The 18,680-nt window shown below is 43.1% G+C and overlaps 1 protein-coding gene across 5 annotated transcripts in view; it reads right to left on the reverse strand.

Moving 5' to 3' along the window:
- The window catches only part of jakmip3 (Janus kinase and microtubule interacting protein 3), a 35,256-nt gene extending 16,938 nt beyond the window's left edge, over nucleotides 1-18,318 (reverse strand). For 2 of the 5 annotated variants that reach the window (XM_039787178.1, XM_039787177.1), the window contains exons 1-9: nucleotides 17,981-18,318; nucleotides 16,217-16,420; nucleotides 14,477-14,719; nucleotides 13,512-13,751; nucleotides 10,049-10,249; nucleotides 9,424-9,537; nucleotides 3,222-3,377; nucleotides 2,671-2,808; nucleotides 1,288-1,323 (exon numbers count right to left, since the gene is read on the reverse strand). In XM_039787178.1, the coding sequence (XP_039643112.1) occupies nucleotides 1,288-1,323; nucleotides 2,671-2,808; nucleotides 3,222-3,377; nucleotides 9,424-9,537; nucleotides 10,049-10,249; nucleotides 13,512-13,751; nucleotides 14,477-14,719; nucleotides 16,217-16,351 (1,263 nt within the window). In that variant the 5' untranslated portion in view covers nucleotides 16,352-16,420; nucleotides 17,981-18,318. The remainder of the gene's footprint in view (nucleotides 1-1,287; nucleotides 1,324-2,670; nucleotides 2,809-3,221; nucleotides 3,378-9,423; nucleotides 9,538-10,048; nucleotides 10,250-13,511; nucleotides 13,752-14,476; nucleotides 14,720-16,216; nucleotides 16,421-17,980) is intronic. The other 3 variants (XM_039787181.1, XM_039787180.1, XM_039787179.1) reach the window with 2 other exon arrangements.
- Between the last annotated feature and the right edge of the window lie 362 nt (nucleotides 18,319-18,680).

Here is an 18,680-nt window from a genome sequence, read left to right on the forward strand (position 1 = left end):
AACTGCAAGTAGCAGCCGGTAGCAGCAGCAGCAACAGAGAGCTGAAGAGAGCAGGCAAGTGTTCATAAACTTCTGGTGTACTTACAAACTTTCCAATCCATCGTTTTATGAGAGCATAACCTATTTGCACTACTTGAAGACGTTTGGGCATTCAGGGCATTATTAGTGGGGTAACTTACAAGATACAAACGTGGGTCCATTAGGCCTCGCGCGCTATAACTGTCAGACGCTACTCTAGCTAACTCTCCCAATGTTTCGACCCAGGTGAAAAAGCTTTGGGGGGGCGGGGGGGGGAAGTGATCCTATGGAAGTGATTTATTCAGAATCAGTGTCAATTAGTCTCCTCTAATATTTCCTCATTTATGTCATCAACATATCCATGATTCATGGAAATGTGTAAAACACAACAAGCCACAAAGAATGCTGTGACTTTTTGAGGATTGTACTGTAAAGTGCCTCCTGATCTATCCAAACACCTGAAGCGCATTTTCAGTAATATCTTTCTTTGTAATTATGTATGGTTTTCAAAAATGTGAACTGCTGTAGATGAGAGAAGTGTATGCGCGTTGTGCACACGCTACATTATGGCGCCAAGCATCTCGTTTTCAAATAGCATCTGAATAACGCGCTACTGACTTTAGACTAGCGCCACTGACTTTAGACCAGGTTTTTCCTGGTCAGTGGCGGAATTGTTTTCTGAAACTGCAAAATAGCACCAGGGAACATTTGCACCTGAACACGCCTCCTCTTTTTGCTGAACCGCCCCCTGCAGCGCAAATACATTCCCTAATTTACCGACGTGCGTCTGTGGAGGGAAAAGTCCGCTGTGCGTGGGGTGCAAAATAGGAATGATACATGCGTCGGTGTACAAAGGCAATTGCGCTGAGTGCAAGATAGGGCCCTACGACTTAAACCTTGTGAACACACTAAAGTCTGAAGAACGACTTCCCAACTTAGGAAATGGGGTCAAGGAGCACATGAATGCACCATTGGCCTGGGCGGAGGCCTGCGCTCTTTGTGTAGTTCTAGTTCATTTATACATTAGGAGTTGTGTTTGTGTTAAGATGATGAATGTAATGCCAATATTCACTCTCTTTTATCTCTGCTTTTCATCTCTACCAACTCCTGAGTGGACAATCTTCAGTTGCTAAATGTTTCACCGTGTTCACATTCTAACTTTGCTTTAAAAGTCCTGTTCAAGTCTCTAACTTTGCATTAAATATAATATGTCACCTACAACTCACACAGTAAATGACAGTGTTGGAAGTAGTGCTACTCAATACTCACTATAACGTTCTTTACATAACCAGCCGTCTCCAGAGCCTGAAAACAAAAACAAATATTTTTACTACAACATACGAGTATATTTGTACTGTGGACAGGCTGTTCAGGGAGTAACAACAGAAGTAGTATTAATAGTAGTAGTAGTAAGGCAAGGCTTTATTTGTAGAGCACATGTCAGCAACAGGGCAGTTACATAAAACATTAGTGCTTTACATAAAACATTAAAGAGCAGTTAACAATGATTAAAAGATTAAAAGCAGATAAAATAGGAGAATACAATTTACAGTGATATTTGATATTTTTTTATTGTACGAGGAATACCTCTTGAGATATGTCATCTCATTTTCGAGAGGGTCCTCGGAAGGACTGGACAGTACAGAAGACAAGACATTGCAGTATAACATACACAATTACTCACATACAAGCTACCCCCCAACCATACACCCATGCCCAGACATGACCAATATTAGAAATGATCATAATAGAAATGTATGAACAGTGATTAAGAACAAAAAGATAGAGAAATAACAGAAAACTGTGAGAAATCAGACAAACCAAAAACAATTCCACCAAAAAGCAATCAAACTTTAGTGAAAGCATTTACAATTGCTTGTTTGCAAATAAATGAACAAAGATGTCTTAAAGCATCTCAAAGATGTGATTGATCTTAGTGACCCAGGCAAGCTATTCCAGTCAAAGGGAGCTTTAAATTGAAATGTGCAGTATAAGAAATTATTTAAAGAAAGGCAGCATCAAAAAGATAGGTCTTCAGCCTTGATTTAAAAGAACTGAGAGTTTTCTGGGAGTTTATTCCAGATATGTGGACCATAAAAACTGAACGCTGCTTCCCGCTGTTTAGTTCTGACTCTGGGGACAGAAAGCAGATCTGTCCCAGACCACCTGAGAGGTCTGGGGGGTTCATAGTGTAGCAGACCTGTCCAAGACCACCTGAGAGGTCTGGGTGGGTCATAGTGTAGCAGACCTGTCCCAGACCACCTGAGAGGTCTGGGGGGGTTCATAGTGTAGCAGACCTGTCGCAGACCACCTGAGGGGTCTGGGTGGTTCATAGTGTAGCAGACCTGTCCCAGACCACCTGAGAGGTCTGGGGGGGTTCATAGTGTAGCAGACCTGTCCCAGACCACCTGAGAGGTCTGGGTGGGTCATAGTGTAGTAGACCTATCCCAGACTACCTGAGAGGTCTGGGGGGTCTGCGAGGACTCGAGCAGCAGTGTTCTGAATCAGCTGCAGTTGTCTGGTTGATTTTTTTTTATTAGTAGCAGTAGTAGTAGTATTAGTAGTAGTACTAGTATTAGTATTAGTATTAGTATTAGTAGTAGTAGTAGTATTAGTAGTAGTAGTAGTAGTAGTAGTAGTAGTATTTTGTACCTTGGACAGGTCATCGATGATGTGCTGTTGCTCCAGAACTTGTAACCGTAGAAACTCCATCTCTCTCTCATCTTGGCTGTAACCATGGTAACTGGTGGAGTGGCTCCGGTCCAGGTCGTTGAGAGAACTCGGCCTCCTCTGTGGACCACAACAAACACTGATGTTACCATGGCAACTGATGATCCACATAGCTTCCTGTCTAAGTTTAAACAGTCTTAGATGCTTTAGGACAATTAAACAAATATAGATATCACTTTCCCTCCAATGTTATTATAAACATAATAAAGACACCTGGACTCGGTCAAGACTAAAAGCCATATTTGGCAAGACCGGTGGCAGAGACCGAGACAAGTCCACGTCCAAATACTAGCGAGTCTGAGACAATAGAAAAACCGTCTCGAGTCCAAGACCGGACTCGAGTCCTACAGCCCTGACCTGCAGGTGATGTTTTTATTTACAGTTAGCAGTTCTGACAGCTGCTTCAAATTTAATTCATCTGGTCTCATACTGGGACCTTACTACTAGTACAGGAGGGTGGGGTCAGGGGTTACCATAGTTACCATCTCCATGTTCTCCTGGGTGACGAAGCGAAGCTTGTTGTCAAGTCGACGTAGCGTGAGAGCCAACTCCTCGTTCTTCCTGCTCAGACGTTTGTTTTTGTCCAGAAGAGGAAGAAACTGACTCTCCGTCTCTCTCAGACGCTTCAGCTGCACAAGGGACATAAAATACAGCAACTATAGAAACTTCAAAAATATAGAAAATACAGAAAATATAGAAAGTTAAGAAAATATAGAAAGTTCAGAAAATAGAAAATACAGAAAATATAGACATTTTTTAAAATATAGAATATACAGAAAAAATAGAAAATACAGAAAATATAGCAAATATAGAAAGTACAGAAAATATAGAAAATACAGAAAATATAGAGAGTTCAGAAAATATAGAAAATAAAGAAATACATAAAAAATAGAAAGTTCAGAAAATATAGAAAATACAGAAAATATAGAAAATGCAGAAAATACAATACATTTTTGTATTATTCTATTAGATCTTTGGTGTCTGGTTTCTGTGTGAGAACCAATTTAAGAGTCAGTCTTTGGTGGTGAGACATCTCTGTATTGTGAGGACATGTCTGTATTGTGAGGACATGTCTATATTGTGAGGACATCTCTGTATTGTGAGGACATGTCTGTATTGTGAGGACATGTCTATATTGTGAGGACATCTCTGTATTGTGAGGACATCTCTGCATTGTGAGGATATGTCTGTAATGTGAGGACATCTCTGCATTGTGAGGATATGTCTGTAAGGTGAGGACATGTCTGTATTGTGAGGACATCTCTGTATTGTGAGGACATGTCTGTATTGTGAGGACATCTCTGTATTGTGAGGACATCTCTGTATTGTGAGGACATGTCTGTATTGTGAGGACATTTCTGTATTGTGAGGACATCTCTGTATTGTGAGGACATCTCTGTATTGTGAGGACATTGTGGGGACATGTCTGTATTGTGAGGACATGTCTGTATTGTGAGACATGTCTGTATTGTGAGGACATGTCTGTATTGTGGGGACATCTCTGTATTGTGAGGACATGTCTGCATTGTGAGGATATGTCTGTAATGTGAGGACATGTCTGTATTGTAAGGACATCTCTGTATTGTGAGGACATGTCTGTATTGTGAGGACATTTCTGTATTGTGAGGACATATCTGTATTGTAAGGACATCTCTGTATTGTGAGGACATTGTGGGGACATGTCTGTATTGTGAGGACATCTCTGTATGGTGAGACATGTCTGTATTGTGAGGACATGTCTGTATTGTGCTGACATCTCTGTATTGTGAGACATCTCTGTATTGTGAGGACATCTCTGTATTGTGAGGACATGTCTGTATTGTGAGGACATGTCTGTATTGTGAGACATCTCTGTATTGTGAGGACATCTCTGTATTGTGAGACATGTCTATATTGTGAGGACATCTTTTATTGTAGGACATTCGTATTGTGAGGATATGTCTATATTGTGAGGACATCTCTGCATTGTGAGGATATGTCTGTAATGTGAGGAACATTCGTATTGTAAGGACATCTCTTGTATGTGAGGACATGTCTGTATTGTAGAGACATTCTGTATTGTGAGGACATCTCTGTATTGTGAGGACATGTCTGTATAGAGTAATTTTTACATTTGTGAGGACATATCTGTATTGTAAGGACATCTCTGTATTGTGAGGACATTGTGGGGACATGTCTGTATTGTGAGGACATCTCTGTATGGTGAGACATGTCTGTATTGTGAGGACATGTCTGTATTGTGCTGACATCTCTGTATTGTGAGACATCTCTGTATTGTGAGGACATCTCTGTATTGTGAGGACATGTCTGTATTGTGAGACATGTCTGTATTGTGACAACATCTCTGTATTGTGAGATATCTCTGTATTGTGCTGACATCTCTGTATTGTGAGGAAATGTCTGTTTTGTGAGGACATCTCTGTATGGTGAGACATGTCTGTATTGTGAGACATCTCTGTATTGTGAGGACATCTCTGTATTGTGAGACATGTCTGTATTGTGAGGACATCTCTGTATTGTGAGGACATGTCTGTATTGTGAGACATGTCTGTATTGTGACAACATCTCTGTATTGTGCTGACATCTCTGTATTGTGAGACATCTCTGTATTGTGAGGACATCTCTGTATTGTGAGGATATGTCTGTAATGTGAGGACATGTCTGTATTGTAAGGACATCTATTGCTGATATTTGTAATGACATTGATCTCTGTAGGACATGTCGAGGACATCTCTGTATGGTGAGACATGTCTGTATTTGAGGACATGTCTGTATTGTGCTGACATCTCTGTATTGTGAGACATCTCTGTATTGTGAGGACATCTCTGTATTGTGAGGACATGTCTGTATTGTGAGACATGTCTGTATTGTGACAACATCTCTGTATTGTGAGATATCTCTGTATCTCTGTATTGTGAGACATGTCTGTATTGTGACAACATCTCTGTATTGTGCTGACATCTCTGTATTGTGAGACATCTCTGTATTGTGAGGACATCTCTGTATTGTGAGGATATGTCTGTAATGTGAGGACATGTCTGTATTGTAAGGACATCTCTGTATTGTGAGGACATGTCTGTATTGTGAGGACATCTCTGTATTGTGAGGACATGTCTGTATTGTGAGGACATTTCTGTATTGTGAGGACATATCTGTATTGTAAGGACATCTCTGTATTGTGAGGACATTGTGGGGACATGTCTGTATTGTGAGGACATCTCTGTATGGTGAGACATGTCTGTATTGTGAGGACATGTCTGTATTGTGCTGACATCTCTGTATTGTGAGACATCCTATTGTGATGACATCTCTTATTAGAGGACATGTCTGTATTAGAGACATGTCTGTATTGTGACAACATCCCTGTATTGTGAGATATCTTCTTATTGGGCTGACATCCTTTATTGTGAGGAAATGTCTGTTTTGTGAGGACATCTCTGTATGGTGAGACATTGTCTTATTGGAGGACATGTCTGTATTGTGAGGACATGTCTGTATTAGAGACATCTCTGTATTGTGAGGACATCTCTTAGACATTGTCTATTGTGAGGACATCTCTATGAGGACATTGTCTTATGAGACATGTCTATATTGACAACATCTCTTATTGTGCTGACATCTCTGTCAAGACATCTCTGTATTGAGAGGACATCTCTTATGTGAGGACATTATTGTGAGACATGTCTGTGTTACAACATCTCTGTATTGTTGACATCTCTATTGTGAGACATCTCTGTATTGTGAGGACATCTGTATTGTGAGGAAATGTCTATTTAGATGACATCTCTTATGAGACATGTCTGTATGGTGAGACATATCTGTATTGTGAGGACATGTCTGTATTGTGAGGACATGTCTGTATTGTGAGACATCTCTGTATTGTGAGGACATCTCTGTATTGTGAGACATATTCTGTATTAGAGACATGTCTGTATTGTGATCTATTGCTGACATCTTTGTATTGAGGACATCTCTGTATTGTGAGGACATGTCTGTATTGTGACATGTGTGAGACATCTCTGTATTGTGCGATCTCTCTGTATTATCTGTATTGTGAGGACATGTCTGTATTGAGGACATGTCTGTATTAGAGACATGTCTGTTGACAACATCTCTTATGAGGACAACTCCGTATTGTGCTGACATCTCTGTATGAGAGGACATGTCTGTATTGAGAGGACATGTCTGTATTGTGAGATGACATCTCTTATTGAGGACATCTCTGTATTGTGAGGGCCACTTGTGGGCTTCGTATTGTGAGGACATGTCTTTTAGAGACATGTCTGTATTGTGAGGACATGTCTGTATTGTGGGGACATCTCTGTATTGTGAGGACATGTCTGTATTGTGAGGATATGTCTATATTGTGAGGACATCTCTGCATTGTGAGGATATGTCTGTAATGTGAGGACATGTCTGTATTGTAAGGACATCTCTGTATTGTGAGGACATGTCTGTATTGTGAGGACATTTCTGTATTGTGAGGACATATCTGTATTGTAAGGACATCTCTGTATTGTGAGGACATGTCTGTATTGTGAGGACATTGTGGGGACATGTCTGTATTGTGAGGACATCTCTGTATGGTGAGACATGTCTGTATTGTGAGGACATGTCTGTATTGTGCTGACATCTCTGTATTGTGAGACATCTCTGTATTGTGAGGACATCTCTGTATTGTGAGGACATGTCTGTATTGTGAGACATGTCTGTATTGTGACAACATCTCTGTATTGTGAGACATCTCTGTATTGTGCTGACATCTCTGTATTGTGAGGAAATGTCTGTTTTGTGAGGACATCTCTGTATGGTGAGACATGTCTGTATTGTGAGGACATGTCTGTATTGTGAGGACATGTCTGTATTGTGAGACATCTCTGTATTGTGAGGACATCTCTGTATTGTGAGACATGTCTGTATTGTGAGGACATCTCTGTATTGTGAGGACATGTCTGTATTGTGAGACATGTCTGTATTGTGACAACATCTCTGTATTGTGCTGACATCTCTGTATTGTGAGACATCTCTGTATTGTGAGGACATCTCTGTATTGTGAGGACATGTCTGTATTGTGAGACATGTCTGTATTGTGACAACATCTCTGTATTGTGCTGACATCTCTGTATTGTGAGACATCTCTGTATTGTGAGGACATCTCTGTATTGTGAGGAAATGTCTGTTTTGTGAGGACATCTCTGTATGGTGAGACATGTCTGTATTGTGAGGACATGTCTGTATTGTGAGACATCTCTGTATTGTGAGGACATCTCTGTATTGTGAGACATGTCTGTATTGTGAGACATGTCTGTATTGTGACAACATCTCTGTATTGTGCTGACATCTCTGTATTGTGAGGACATCTCTGTATTGTGAGGACATGTCTGTATTGTGAGACATGTCTGTATTGTGACATCTCTGTATTGTGCTGACATCTCTGTATTGTGAGACATCTCTGTATTGTGAGGACATGTCTGTATTGTGAGGACATGTCTGTATTGTGAGACATGTCTGTATTGTGACAACATCTCTGTATTGTGAGACAACTCTGTATTGTGCTGACATCTCTGTATGAGAAATTGTGTTTGTGAGATATCTGTATTGTGAGGACATGTCTGTATTGTGAGGACATGTCTGTATTGTGAGGACATCTCTGTATTGTGAGGACATGTCTGTATTTGAGAGACATGTCTGTATTTGTATGGACATCTCTGTATTGAGGACATGTCTGTTTTTGTGGACATGTCTGTATGTGATGACACATCTGTATTTGTGCTGACATCTCTGTATTGTGAGGACATCTCTGTATTGTGCGACATCTTAGAATCTGTATTGTGAGGACATGTCTGTATTGTGAGACATGTCTGTATTAGAGGACAACATGTCTGTCATTGTGACAGCCTGTATGTGCTACATCTGTCTTGTTTGGAGAAATGTCTGTTTTGTGAGGACATCTCTGTATGGTGAGACATGTCTGTATTGTGAGGACATGTCTGTATTGTGAGGACATGTCTGTATTGTGAGACATCTCTGTATTGTGAGACATCTCTGTATTGTGAGGACATCTCTGTATTGTGAGGAAATGTCTGTTTTGTGAGGACATCTCAGTATGGTGAGACATGTCTGTATTGTGAGGACATGTCTGTATTGTGAGGACATGTCTGTATTGTGAGACATCTCTGTATTGTGATGACATCTCTGTATTGTGAGACATGTCTGTATTGTGAGACATGTCTGTATTGTGAGACATGTCTGTATTGTGAGACATCTCTGTATTGTGAGGACATCTCTGTATTGTGAGGACATGTCTGTATTGTGAGACATGTCTGTATTGTGAGACATGTCTGTATTGTGACAACATCTCTGTATTGTGAGACATCTCTGTATTGTGCTGACATCTCTGTATTGTGAGGAAATGTCTGTTTTGTGAGGACATCTCTGTATGGTGAGACATGTCTGTATTGTGAGGACATGTCTGTATTGTGAGGACATGTCTGTATTGTGAGACATCTCTGTATTGTGAGACATGTCTGTATTGTGAGACATCTCTGTATTGTGAGGACATGTCTGTATTGTGAGACATCTCTGTATTGTGAGGACATGTCTGTATTGTGAGACATCTCTTTATTGTGAGGACATGTCTGTATTGTGAGGACATGTCTGTATTGTGTGTGTTACCAGTTCGTTGCGTTCTTCAGACAGCAGAGCGTTTCGATCCTCCAACTTCCGGACGACGGCGCTGAGCTCAGCGATCTTTAGCTGAAACCTGCGAGTGTCCCTGTCGTCCTGAGACTGCACACACACACACACACACACACACACACACACACACACACACACACACACACACACACACACACACACACACACAGAGACACAGACACACACACACATACACAGACACAGACACAGACACACACACAGGCACACACACACACACACACACAAAAGATAACCAACAGCTGAGTTATAAATATCATAAGAGGTCTGTTGACCCAGAGAAGGGAGAAGAGCGGTCAACCACGACTCCCGACGTGCATATCAACAACCATCCAATCACAGAGCTTCACACTGTCATCGTTCATCAAGCATTCGTAACCATGGTGATATTACATGATATGATGTGTAAAGACCAGTTCAGACCAAAGATTTGCGGTGTGGCGAAAAATAAAAAAACAACAACAATTCACTGCTAACGTTTACTATAATAACCCTGACTGGGACCTAATAAATATGGTGTTATGGGTATTGAAAGGCAGTTAGTTTATTCCATGCAGTTTGAGCAGGAAGAGGCGGGGCTTACAGTGTGAGGAGCAGTGTTAGGGGCGGAGTTAGGGGCGTGGCCAGGGAGGTTTAGTCCTGCCCTCTGTGCGTCTCTCAGGGCTGCGATTTGCTGCTCGGCAGCCTGAGTCTGCAGCTGGAGGCGGTGGGCGTGTCCCGCCTGCAGCCCCAGGGCTTTATCCAAAACACTGACCGCTCGGTCCTTCAGCTTTATCTCATCCATCTGCACACACAGGCAGGTAGACAGGTTAGAGACAGACAGGTAGACAGGTTAGAGACAGACATGTAGAGACCGACATGTTAGAGACAGACAGGTTAGAGACCGACATGCTAGTGACAGACAGCTTAGAGACAGACAGGTTAGAGACCGACATGCTAGAGACAGACAGGTTAGAGACCGACAGGTTAGAGACCGACATGCTAGAGACAGACAGGTTAGAGACACACAGGTTAGAGACAGACATGCTAGAGACAGACAGGTTAGAGACAGACAGGTTAGAGACCGACATGCTAGAGATAGACAGGTTAGAGACAGACAGGTTAGAGACAGACAGGTTAGAGACAGACAGATTAGAGACAGACATGTTAAAGACAGACAGATTAGAGACAGACAGGTTAGACACAGACAGGTTAGAGGCCGACAGGTTAGACACAGACATGCTAGAGACAGACAGGTTAGAGACCAACATGTTAGAGACAGACAGGTTAGAGACAGACATGTTAGAGACCGACATGCTAGAGACAGACATGTTAGAGACAGACAGGTTAGACACAGACATGCTAGAGACAGACAGGTTAGAGAAAGACATGTTAGAGACCGACATGTTAGAGAAAGACAGATTAGAGACAGACAGGTTAGAGACAGACAGGCTAGAGACAGACAGGTTAGAAACCGACAGGATAGAGACAGACAGGTTAGAGACCGACAGGTTAGAGACAGACAGATTAGAGACAGACATGTTAAAGACAGACAGATTAGAGACGGACAGGTTAGACACAGACAGGTTAGAGGCCGACAGGTTAGACACAGACATGCTACAGACAGACAGGTTAGAGACCAACATGTTAGAGACAGACAGGTTAGAGACAGACAGGCTAGAGACAGACAGGTTAGAAACCAACAGGTTAGAGACAGACAGGTTAGACTAGAGGATGGATACCCAAACCGAGCCCGTCAGGACCCAACGGTACCTGACGGTACCAGACGGGCCGAGCCGTGTTTGGACAGATATCTAGAGATGATTTGGGGGTTCTGGTTGGCCCGGTCACATCAGGGGGATAAGGCATTATTACATTTTAAATTAAACAGCTGATTGTTGCCCCGTGTGAGCTGATGCCTCATCTGTTGATATTTCTGAATGCCTTCCTACAGCTGCTTAATAAAAGCTTTCCACACAAACACACGGACATGTGTCATTAGTATGACTAAATTAGATTTTAACTGTATTGGGCTCGGGTCGAGCTCGGGTTGGGCTCGGGTCAGGCTCGGTTCTAGCTCGGTTTGAGCTCAGACATAAATATGTTAATGCCTGTCGGACGCGAGCCAGGCTGGGACAGGAAAATGCAGCCCCGGGGAGTTAAGGGGCATCCAAATCTTCATTTGGCCTGGGAGATATTGGTCATTTAGGAACCGGGGACACATTAGCACCGTGTTTTAGTACCCGACCCTGCACGGCCGGTTCCGGTTCACAGTCAGTCATTTACTGAAGTGAAGGAAACAGCGTTCAGTGTGTACAAACAGAGTATGTTCTGTCTGGGGGCTGCTGCTGTACCAGGCTGTGTCTCACTCTAACAGGGTCTTTTCATTGTGCTGTACCACTCTGTGTAGCTCAGTCAGGGTTTGTTTTCTCTTTTCTTCTTGTTCATGTTTATTATAATTCATTCATTCATCAGAGTCCATCGGGGGAACATTTGGTTGGAAATCAACTGTGGTTTATAAGTTTATGTGGCCTTTTGTCTAGAGCTATGGGGAGGTGTGCAAACCGTCATCTCTGCTCTGAGTCGATTGGCTCTTTATTAACCTGACGGCCATCTAAACATGCTTCTAAAAGCTGGAAATGAATGCTGTATGAATGTGTATTTATGTTTTGGTGGGCTGTAGAAACTTCTGTATCTGTATCTAGCTTTTATCTAAAACCCTCTGGGGTCCAAGCCTTTTTATTTCCAACCTTTGCTTCCCCTGGTCTCCTTGTGTAATAATGCTTTCATAACCTCAGCCCTGTTGTGCACAATCAAGTTATATATGTCATTTCTTTCAGGAGAACCTTGGCTATCAGGGTATGTATGCTGCAGGGATGGTTTTAAAGGCAAAGGAAAAACTGAAAGAAATGTATTGAAATCACAAAAGGACAATAATGAACAAGACTCTTGGCTTTTGAAAATTGTTTTCCTAAGTCTTGGCAATCAGGTAAACATAAATAAACACTTTAACTAACACAAATATAAAACTATTTGGGCATAATCTGTAAAGCCCAGTTAAGACCTAAGACAAAACCGCTGTGGAACACCAGAAGTCATTGTGGCTGAAATTATTTTTGGTGAAAGCTAACGGACCCTGGAGACACGTGTACAGATGTGTCTAAACAGTGGTGTATGTAGTGATGTGTGTAAACAGTGGTGTATGTCCAGATGTGTGTAAATGGTAGTTTATGTACAGATGTGTGTAAACAGTGGTGTATTAGGGGTGGTACGGTTCATGAAAAAACATCCGAACCGTACGGTTTGCTAGTCTCAGTTCGGAGTGTGTGTGTGTGTGTCGCGCGGTTCGTCAGTCCACTGCTAATGGTCACTAACCTCTTACTGCCGTAGTGCCCACTTTCGACACCTATGTTAAAACACTTACTGGAAATGACAAGCGGGATGAGCGTGACGAACGCAACACATGGCAGCTGATTGGATGAACACGTCACATGGGTCTTGCTGCTCCCGAAAAGGCGGCTCGTTCAGAATACAATCTCATATTTTACGAAAATAGTTCACCGAAACGTGTTTCTGAAAACATTTTAAGCAAGAAATAGGGCGTGCAGTTGCTGAATTTGTCTTTATTTCAGATCAACAAAGGTCAGTTTAAAAGATTCTCCTCAGATTTTGAGAGACACTGAGCCGACCACACCTCAAGTGGAGTGGGGTGCTGCTGCTGCAGGTCACGTCACGTTCAGAAATGCCAAGTGGGAGAGAGGCTGCCTGGAGCTGGAGGATGCGCCAGCGTCGTTTATAGTCTGGTGTGTGCGAACATTTTGGATTTCACGTTACCTATGATGAAATAAACAATAGATAGAATTGCCACTGAGTGCATGTATTATGCAACATGCTAGTTTTAGCTATATATCATATGCTGAAGTATATTCTGGAGTGTTAAAGATTAAAAGAAAAAATAACAAGAACCGTACAGAACCGAAAACGTGACCCTAAAAGCGTGATACTAACCGAACCGTGGGTTTTATGAACCGTACCACCCGCACGGTGTATGTGTGTATGAGTCGTACCAGCCGGCGGATCTCCCTCTCACAGTCTCTCTTGGTGCGGTTCAGCTCTTCCTGGTGCTGGTGATGAGCAGATCGCAGCTCAGCTGCTCGGGCCTGGCAGGCCTGCTGAGCCGACGCCAGAGCCTCCTCAGCTGTTCTCCTCGCTCCTCGCAGTTCATGGGCCTCCTGCTGGAGGCGGCAACGCTCTGCCTCCCAGCTCCTCCTGGCCTCCTCCCCCTCCGCCAGCAGGGCGCTCCGCACCTGGGGGGGACAGACGGTCAGTTATTAACAGTCAGTTATAAACAGTCAATTATAAAAAGTCAGTTATTAACAGTCAGGTATAAACAGTCCTCCACACCTGAGAGATGGTCAGGTTTAAAGAGTCAGGTATGAACTGTCCTCCACACCTAAGACTATTGATCAAATGAACTGGACTTTGTGGTGGAGTGTGGTTGGATGTGAAAGACCCCTTCCCTTCAATCATATTTTATATTTTGAATTTTTACCTACCACCACAATATTGTATTTTCCTTTACATAAATTAAGACGTTTTCACCATTCATTTGTGACTGAAACATGTATCAGAAAGCAGGAAATGAAGTCGTTGACGCTCGAAATTTCAGTCAGTTAAAAACAGACAGTCAGGTCTGGAGAACACATCGGAAAAAGGATTGATGTACTGGAAAACAGGCAGTCAGACAGACAGGTAGACAGGTAGACAGACAGACAGACAGACGGACAGACAGACAGGTAGACAGGTAGACAGGTGGACGGACAGACAGTCAGACAGACAGACAGACAGATAGGTAGACAGGTAGACAGGTAGACAGGTCGACAAGTAGACATACAGTCAGACAGTCACACAGATAGACAAACAGGTAGACAGGTAGACAGGCAGACAGGTAGACAGGTAGACAGGCAGACAGGTAGCCAGACAGGTATACATGTAGACAGGTAGTCAGACAGGTAGACAGGTAGACATGTACCTTGTCTGTGGATCCGTCCCTCAGCGTTAGCACCAGTCCGTTTAGACGCTGAATCTCTCCGTCTTTGATCTTGATGACTCTCATTAGCTCCATCTCGTGTTGCCGTAGTAACGTCTCCCTGGTAACGGCCAGCTCCTTTTGCTTCTCCTCGTGGAGTTTGGTCTTCAGCTCCGTCACGGCGACTGTCGCCCGGTGATGCTCCGCCTTCACCTCCTGACTCTTCTCTCTCTCCAGACGACTGACCTGGGCAGAGACAGACTCACACGGTTGGTTTGGTTTTAACTGAACCCTTTGGTTTGGTCTGATAGTCTGGTTGGTTTAGTCTGATAGTCTGGTTGGTCTGATAGTCTGGTTGGTTTGGTCTGATAGTCTGGTTGGTCTGATAGTCTGGTTGGTTTGGTCTGATAGTCTGGTTGGTCTGATAGTCTGGTTGGTTTGGTCTGATAGTCTGATTTGTTTGTCTGATAGTCTGGTTGGTTTGGTCTGATAGTCTGGGTGGTCTGATAGTCTGGTTGGTTTGGTCTGATAGTCTGGTTGGTTTGGTCTGATAGTCTGGTTGGTTAGGTCTGATAGTCTGGTTGGTCTGGGTCTCATAGTCTGGTTGGTTTGGTCTGATAGTCTGGTTAGTTTGGTCTGATAGTCTGGTTGGTTTGGTCTGATAGTCTGGAGCGTTTGGTCTGATAGTCTGGTTGGTCTGATAGTCTGGAGCGTTTGGGTCTGATAGTCTGGTTGGTTTGCTTTGATAGTCTGGTTGGTTTGGTCTGATAGTCTGGAGCGTTTGGTCTGATAGTCTGGTTGGTCTGATAGTCTGGAGCGTTTGGTCTGATAGTCTGGTTGGTTTGGTCTGATAGTCTGGTTGGTCTGATGGTCTTGTGTATTTGGTCTGATAGTCTGGTTGGTCTGATAGTCTTTTGTATTTGGTCTGATAGTCTGGTTGGTCTGATAGTCTTGTGTATTTGGTCTGATAGTCTGGTTGGTCTGATAGTCTGGTTGGTCTGATAGTCTTGTGTATTTGGTCTGATAGTCTGGAGTGTTCGGTCTGACAGTCTGATTGGTCTGGGGCGGTGTGAAATCTCATTAAACTCTGGTGTGGAACAAATGTAAATGTAAATGGCCTGTTTTTATATAGCGCTTTTCTAGTCTTAACGACTACTCAGAGCGCTTTATCATAGTACATGAACCACTCACCATTCACACACATTCATACACTGTGGCCGAGGCTGCCGTACAAGGTGCCACCTGCTCATCAGATAAACATTCACACACATTTACACTCCGATGGCGCAGCATCGGGGGCAACTCGGGGTTCAGTGTCTTGCCCAAGGACACTTCGGCATGGAACTGCAGGGCCAGGCATCGAACCACCAACCTTCCGATTAAAGAACTCCGACTGAAAACAGGGGTCTTCACTGAGTTCAGTTGACTTTGGATTCGAAGGATCTGACCCAAATACAGGAAGTGAACCAAAACATTACAAACAAGACATTATTTCTGAGAGCAGAAGTGTCGGCCAGTTTCACTCAGATATTCTTTCTAACACACCAGCGACCATTTCAACTGTGTGACATTTGTTCAAAGTGTTTGCTGTTGGATAAAGTGCAGTGTGAACTCTAATACAACCAAATGAAAAATACAGCAAGGCTGCAACTTTAACCCCAATCTCACCTACTCTACAGAACTACAGGTGTGAAATCGCCCTAAAAGAGATCCCAGCAGGTCCCTGGGGTTTTTAGTCCTTACCTTGTTCTTCTCATGTTGTAGTTCTATCTGGATGTCAGTCAGTTTTGCTCTCAGCTCTTCATTGGCTGCTTGAAGCGTTGCCATGGCGTCAGGTCGCTCCCCCTTGCCTCTCCAGGCTGCTCCTCTCTTTGACATCACCGCCAGCTGCAGGCTCCGCCCCCCCAATAAGCTGCCCCTCAACCTGAAGTTGGACTACATCTGGACCTGTCAACACAGAAGCAGTGTAGAAACCATTCCATATGACAGAAGTAGTTCCCTTCGCCATTTTGTATTGGTGTTCAATTCTTAGCGGTTAATTTCATTCACTATATAGTCCACTATGATATACCCACAATGCACGGTTAATCTGAGTGTACATACAATGTAGCCTCCATCTTACTCCTGTGTCCCACAATGCAACACAGTCGTGTTCTCCCAGAGGCAGAATGGAAAAATGGACTAGTCTTTGGTGTATAAATGTAAGTCATTTTAGTATTACAATTTTCCATGTTTGACATGTTAGAGACCGAGCTTCTGTATGTTTCTGTTGTAGCACGTATTACAAGTAGTTTTTTTCCATTCGTTTATGTCATGCTGGACCCTCTTCCGTCAGAAATTACCCGAGCATCTACTTACACAAAGTCAAGTCTGAAATCTGGTTTGTTCATTCACTATATAGTTCACTATTTAATACACACTATAGAGGGGATAGTGAGTGAATGAGGGAACAGTTTCTAACGCAGCTAGAGACATGCAGAAACACAACTATCAGTCAGTGTCAGTCTGACCTTTAACGGTAGGGTCCGGTTAGCCTAAATCTTTTTTGTTAACATCACAGTGAGTTTACCTGCACGCTAAACACCAGATTATATTTAATTTTATAAATCAGAGTTCTCACTCAACATGTGATGCAGAGAGATGATAAAAGCAGATGGAAAAGTCACAGTAGTTATGTTGACATTTAAAATGTGTTGATTGATTCATGAGGTCAGACCCATGAAATGAGTAACATTCAAGAAAACATTCTAACTGTTAACTAGTAAAGATGACAAGGCAGCAAAGGATCTTTTCATTATATAGTCAAAGTGGTTATAATGTTTATGTAACGGCAGTGGAGAGGTGTGCAAACTGCCATCTCTGCGGTTGAGTCGATTGGATCTTTATTAACCTGACTACCATCTAAATATGCTTTTAAAAGTTTGATATCTTTGGATTTGAACCACAAAGCTTTGTACCTGCTGTGAGAAGCTTGATTTGTGAATTGCTGAGCTCCACTCAGCCATCTGGGGTCTAGACCAGTTTTATATCCAATCTTTGGTTTGCTTAGTTCCACGTTGTTTCAAGGCAGCAAAACACTCTTTCATTCATAGTTAAAGTTGACTAAAGTATGTAAACTTGCCACCGTAGGAGTAGTTACCTTCAAGCCACAACTTAACCCTCATGGGTGCACTCTGGTACCTAAACAAATAACCCTAAAGCCCTGTAGGTTACAGTATCAGTACTAGTTTCTGTATCAGAAGTACCTGCACAAGTAGTTTGTGGTTGTTCTGCAGCACACACACATACACATACACACACACACACACACACACACACACACACACACACACACACACACACACACACACACACACACACACACACACACACCTGATTAAACTGAAATTAATCCTGTGTGAAGCATTGCTGCCACGTCAACACACACACACACACACACACACACACAAACACTAACACTGACAGTGCAGGCCTAACTGAACACTTGAAAAGACATAAATCACTCACCGTCCAATAGAAAGCCTCGGACACTGCATTGCTGAGTGTGTCTGTGTATGTGTGTCAGTAGTTTAACATGCTCAGTAGCTAGCTTCACTGCAGCTCACTGTGAGTGTTTGCTGCCAGCATCAGCTCCCCTCCACCGGTCTTTCTGTCTGTCTCTCTGTCTGTCTGTCTGTCTGTCTTTCTCTCTGTCTGTCTGGCTCCCTGTCTGTCTCTCTGTCTCTCTGTCTGTGTTAGCAGTTAGCTGCAGTTAGCTGCAGTTAGCTGCTGTCAGTGTGTGTGTTTGTGTGTCGGTGCTGTTAGCATCTCTGCAGCCTCTGCTGGCGTCCTCCTCCTCCTCCTCCTCCCAGCATCCTTCAGTGTGACTCAGAGCTGAACCAGTCTGTCTTCTCTGTCTCCCTCTGCTGGACACTCACCATCATCACATCTCTGTCTCTGCTGGAGACTCACCATCATCACATCTCTGTCTCCCTCTGCTGGAGACTCACCATCATCACATCTCTGTCTCCCTCTGCTGGACACTCACCATCATCACATCTCTGTCTCTGCTGGAGACTCACCATCATCACATCACTGTCTCCCTCTGCTGGACACTCACCATCATCACATCTCTGTCTCTGCTGGACACTCACCATCATCACATCACTGTCTCCCTCTGCTGGACACTCACCATCATCACATCTCTGTCTCTGCTGGACACTCACCA

Source organism: Perca fluviatilis, chromosome 21 (genome assembly GCF_010015445.1).
Source record: "Perca fluviatilis chromosome 21, GENO_Pfluv_1.0, whole genome shotgun sequence".
NCBI lineage: Eukaryota > Metazoa > Chordata > Actinopteri > Perciformes > Percidae > Perca > Perca fluviatilis.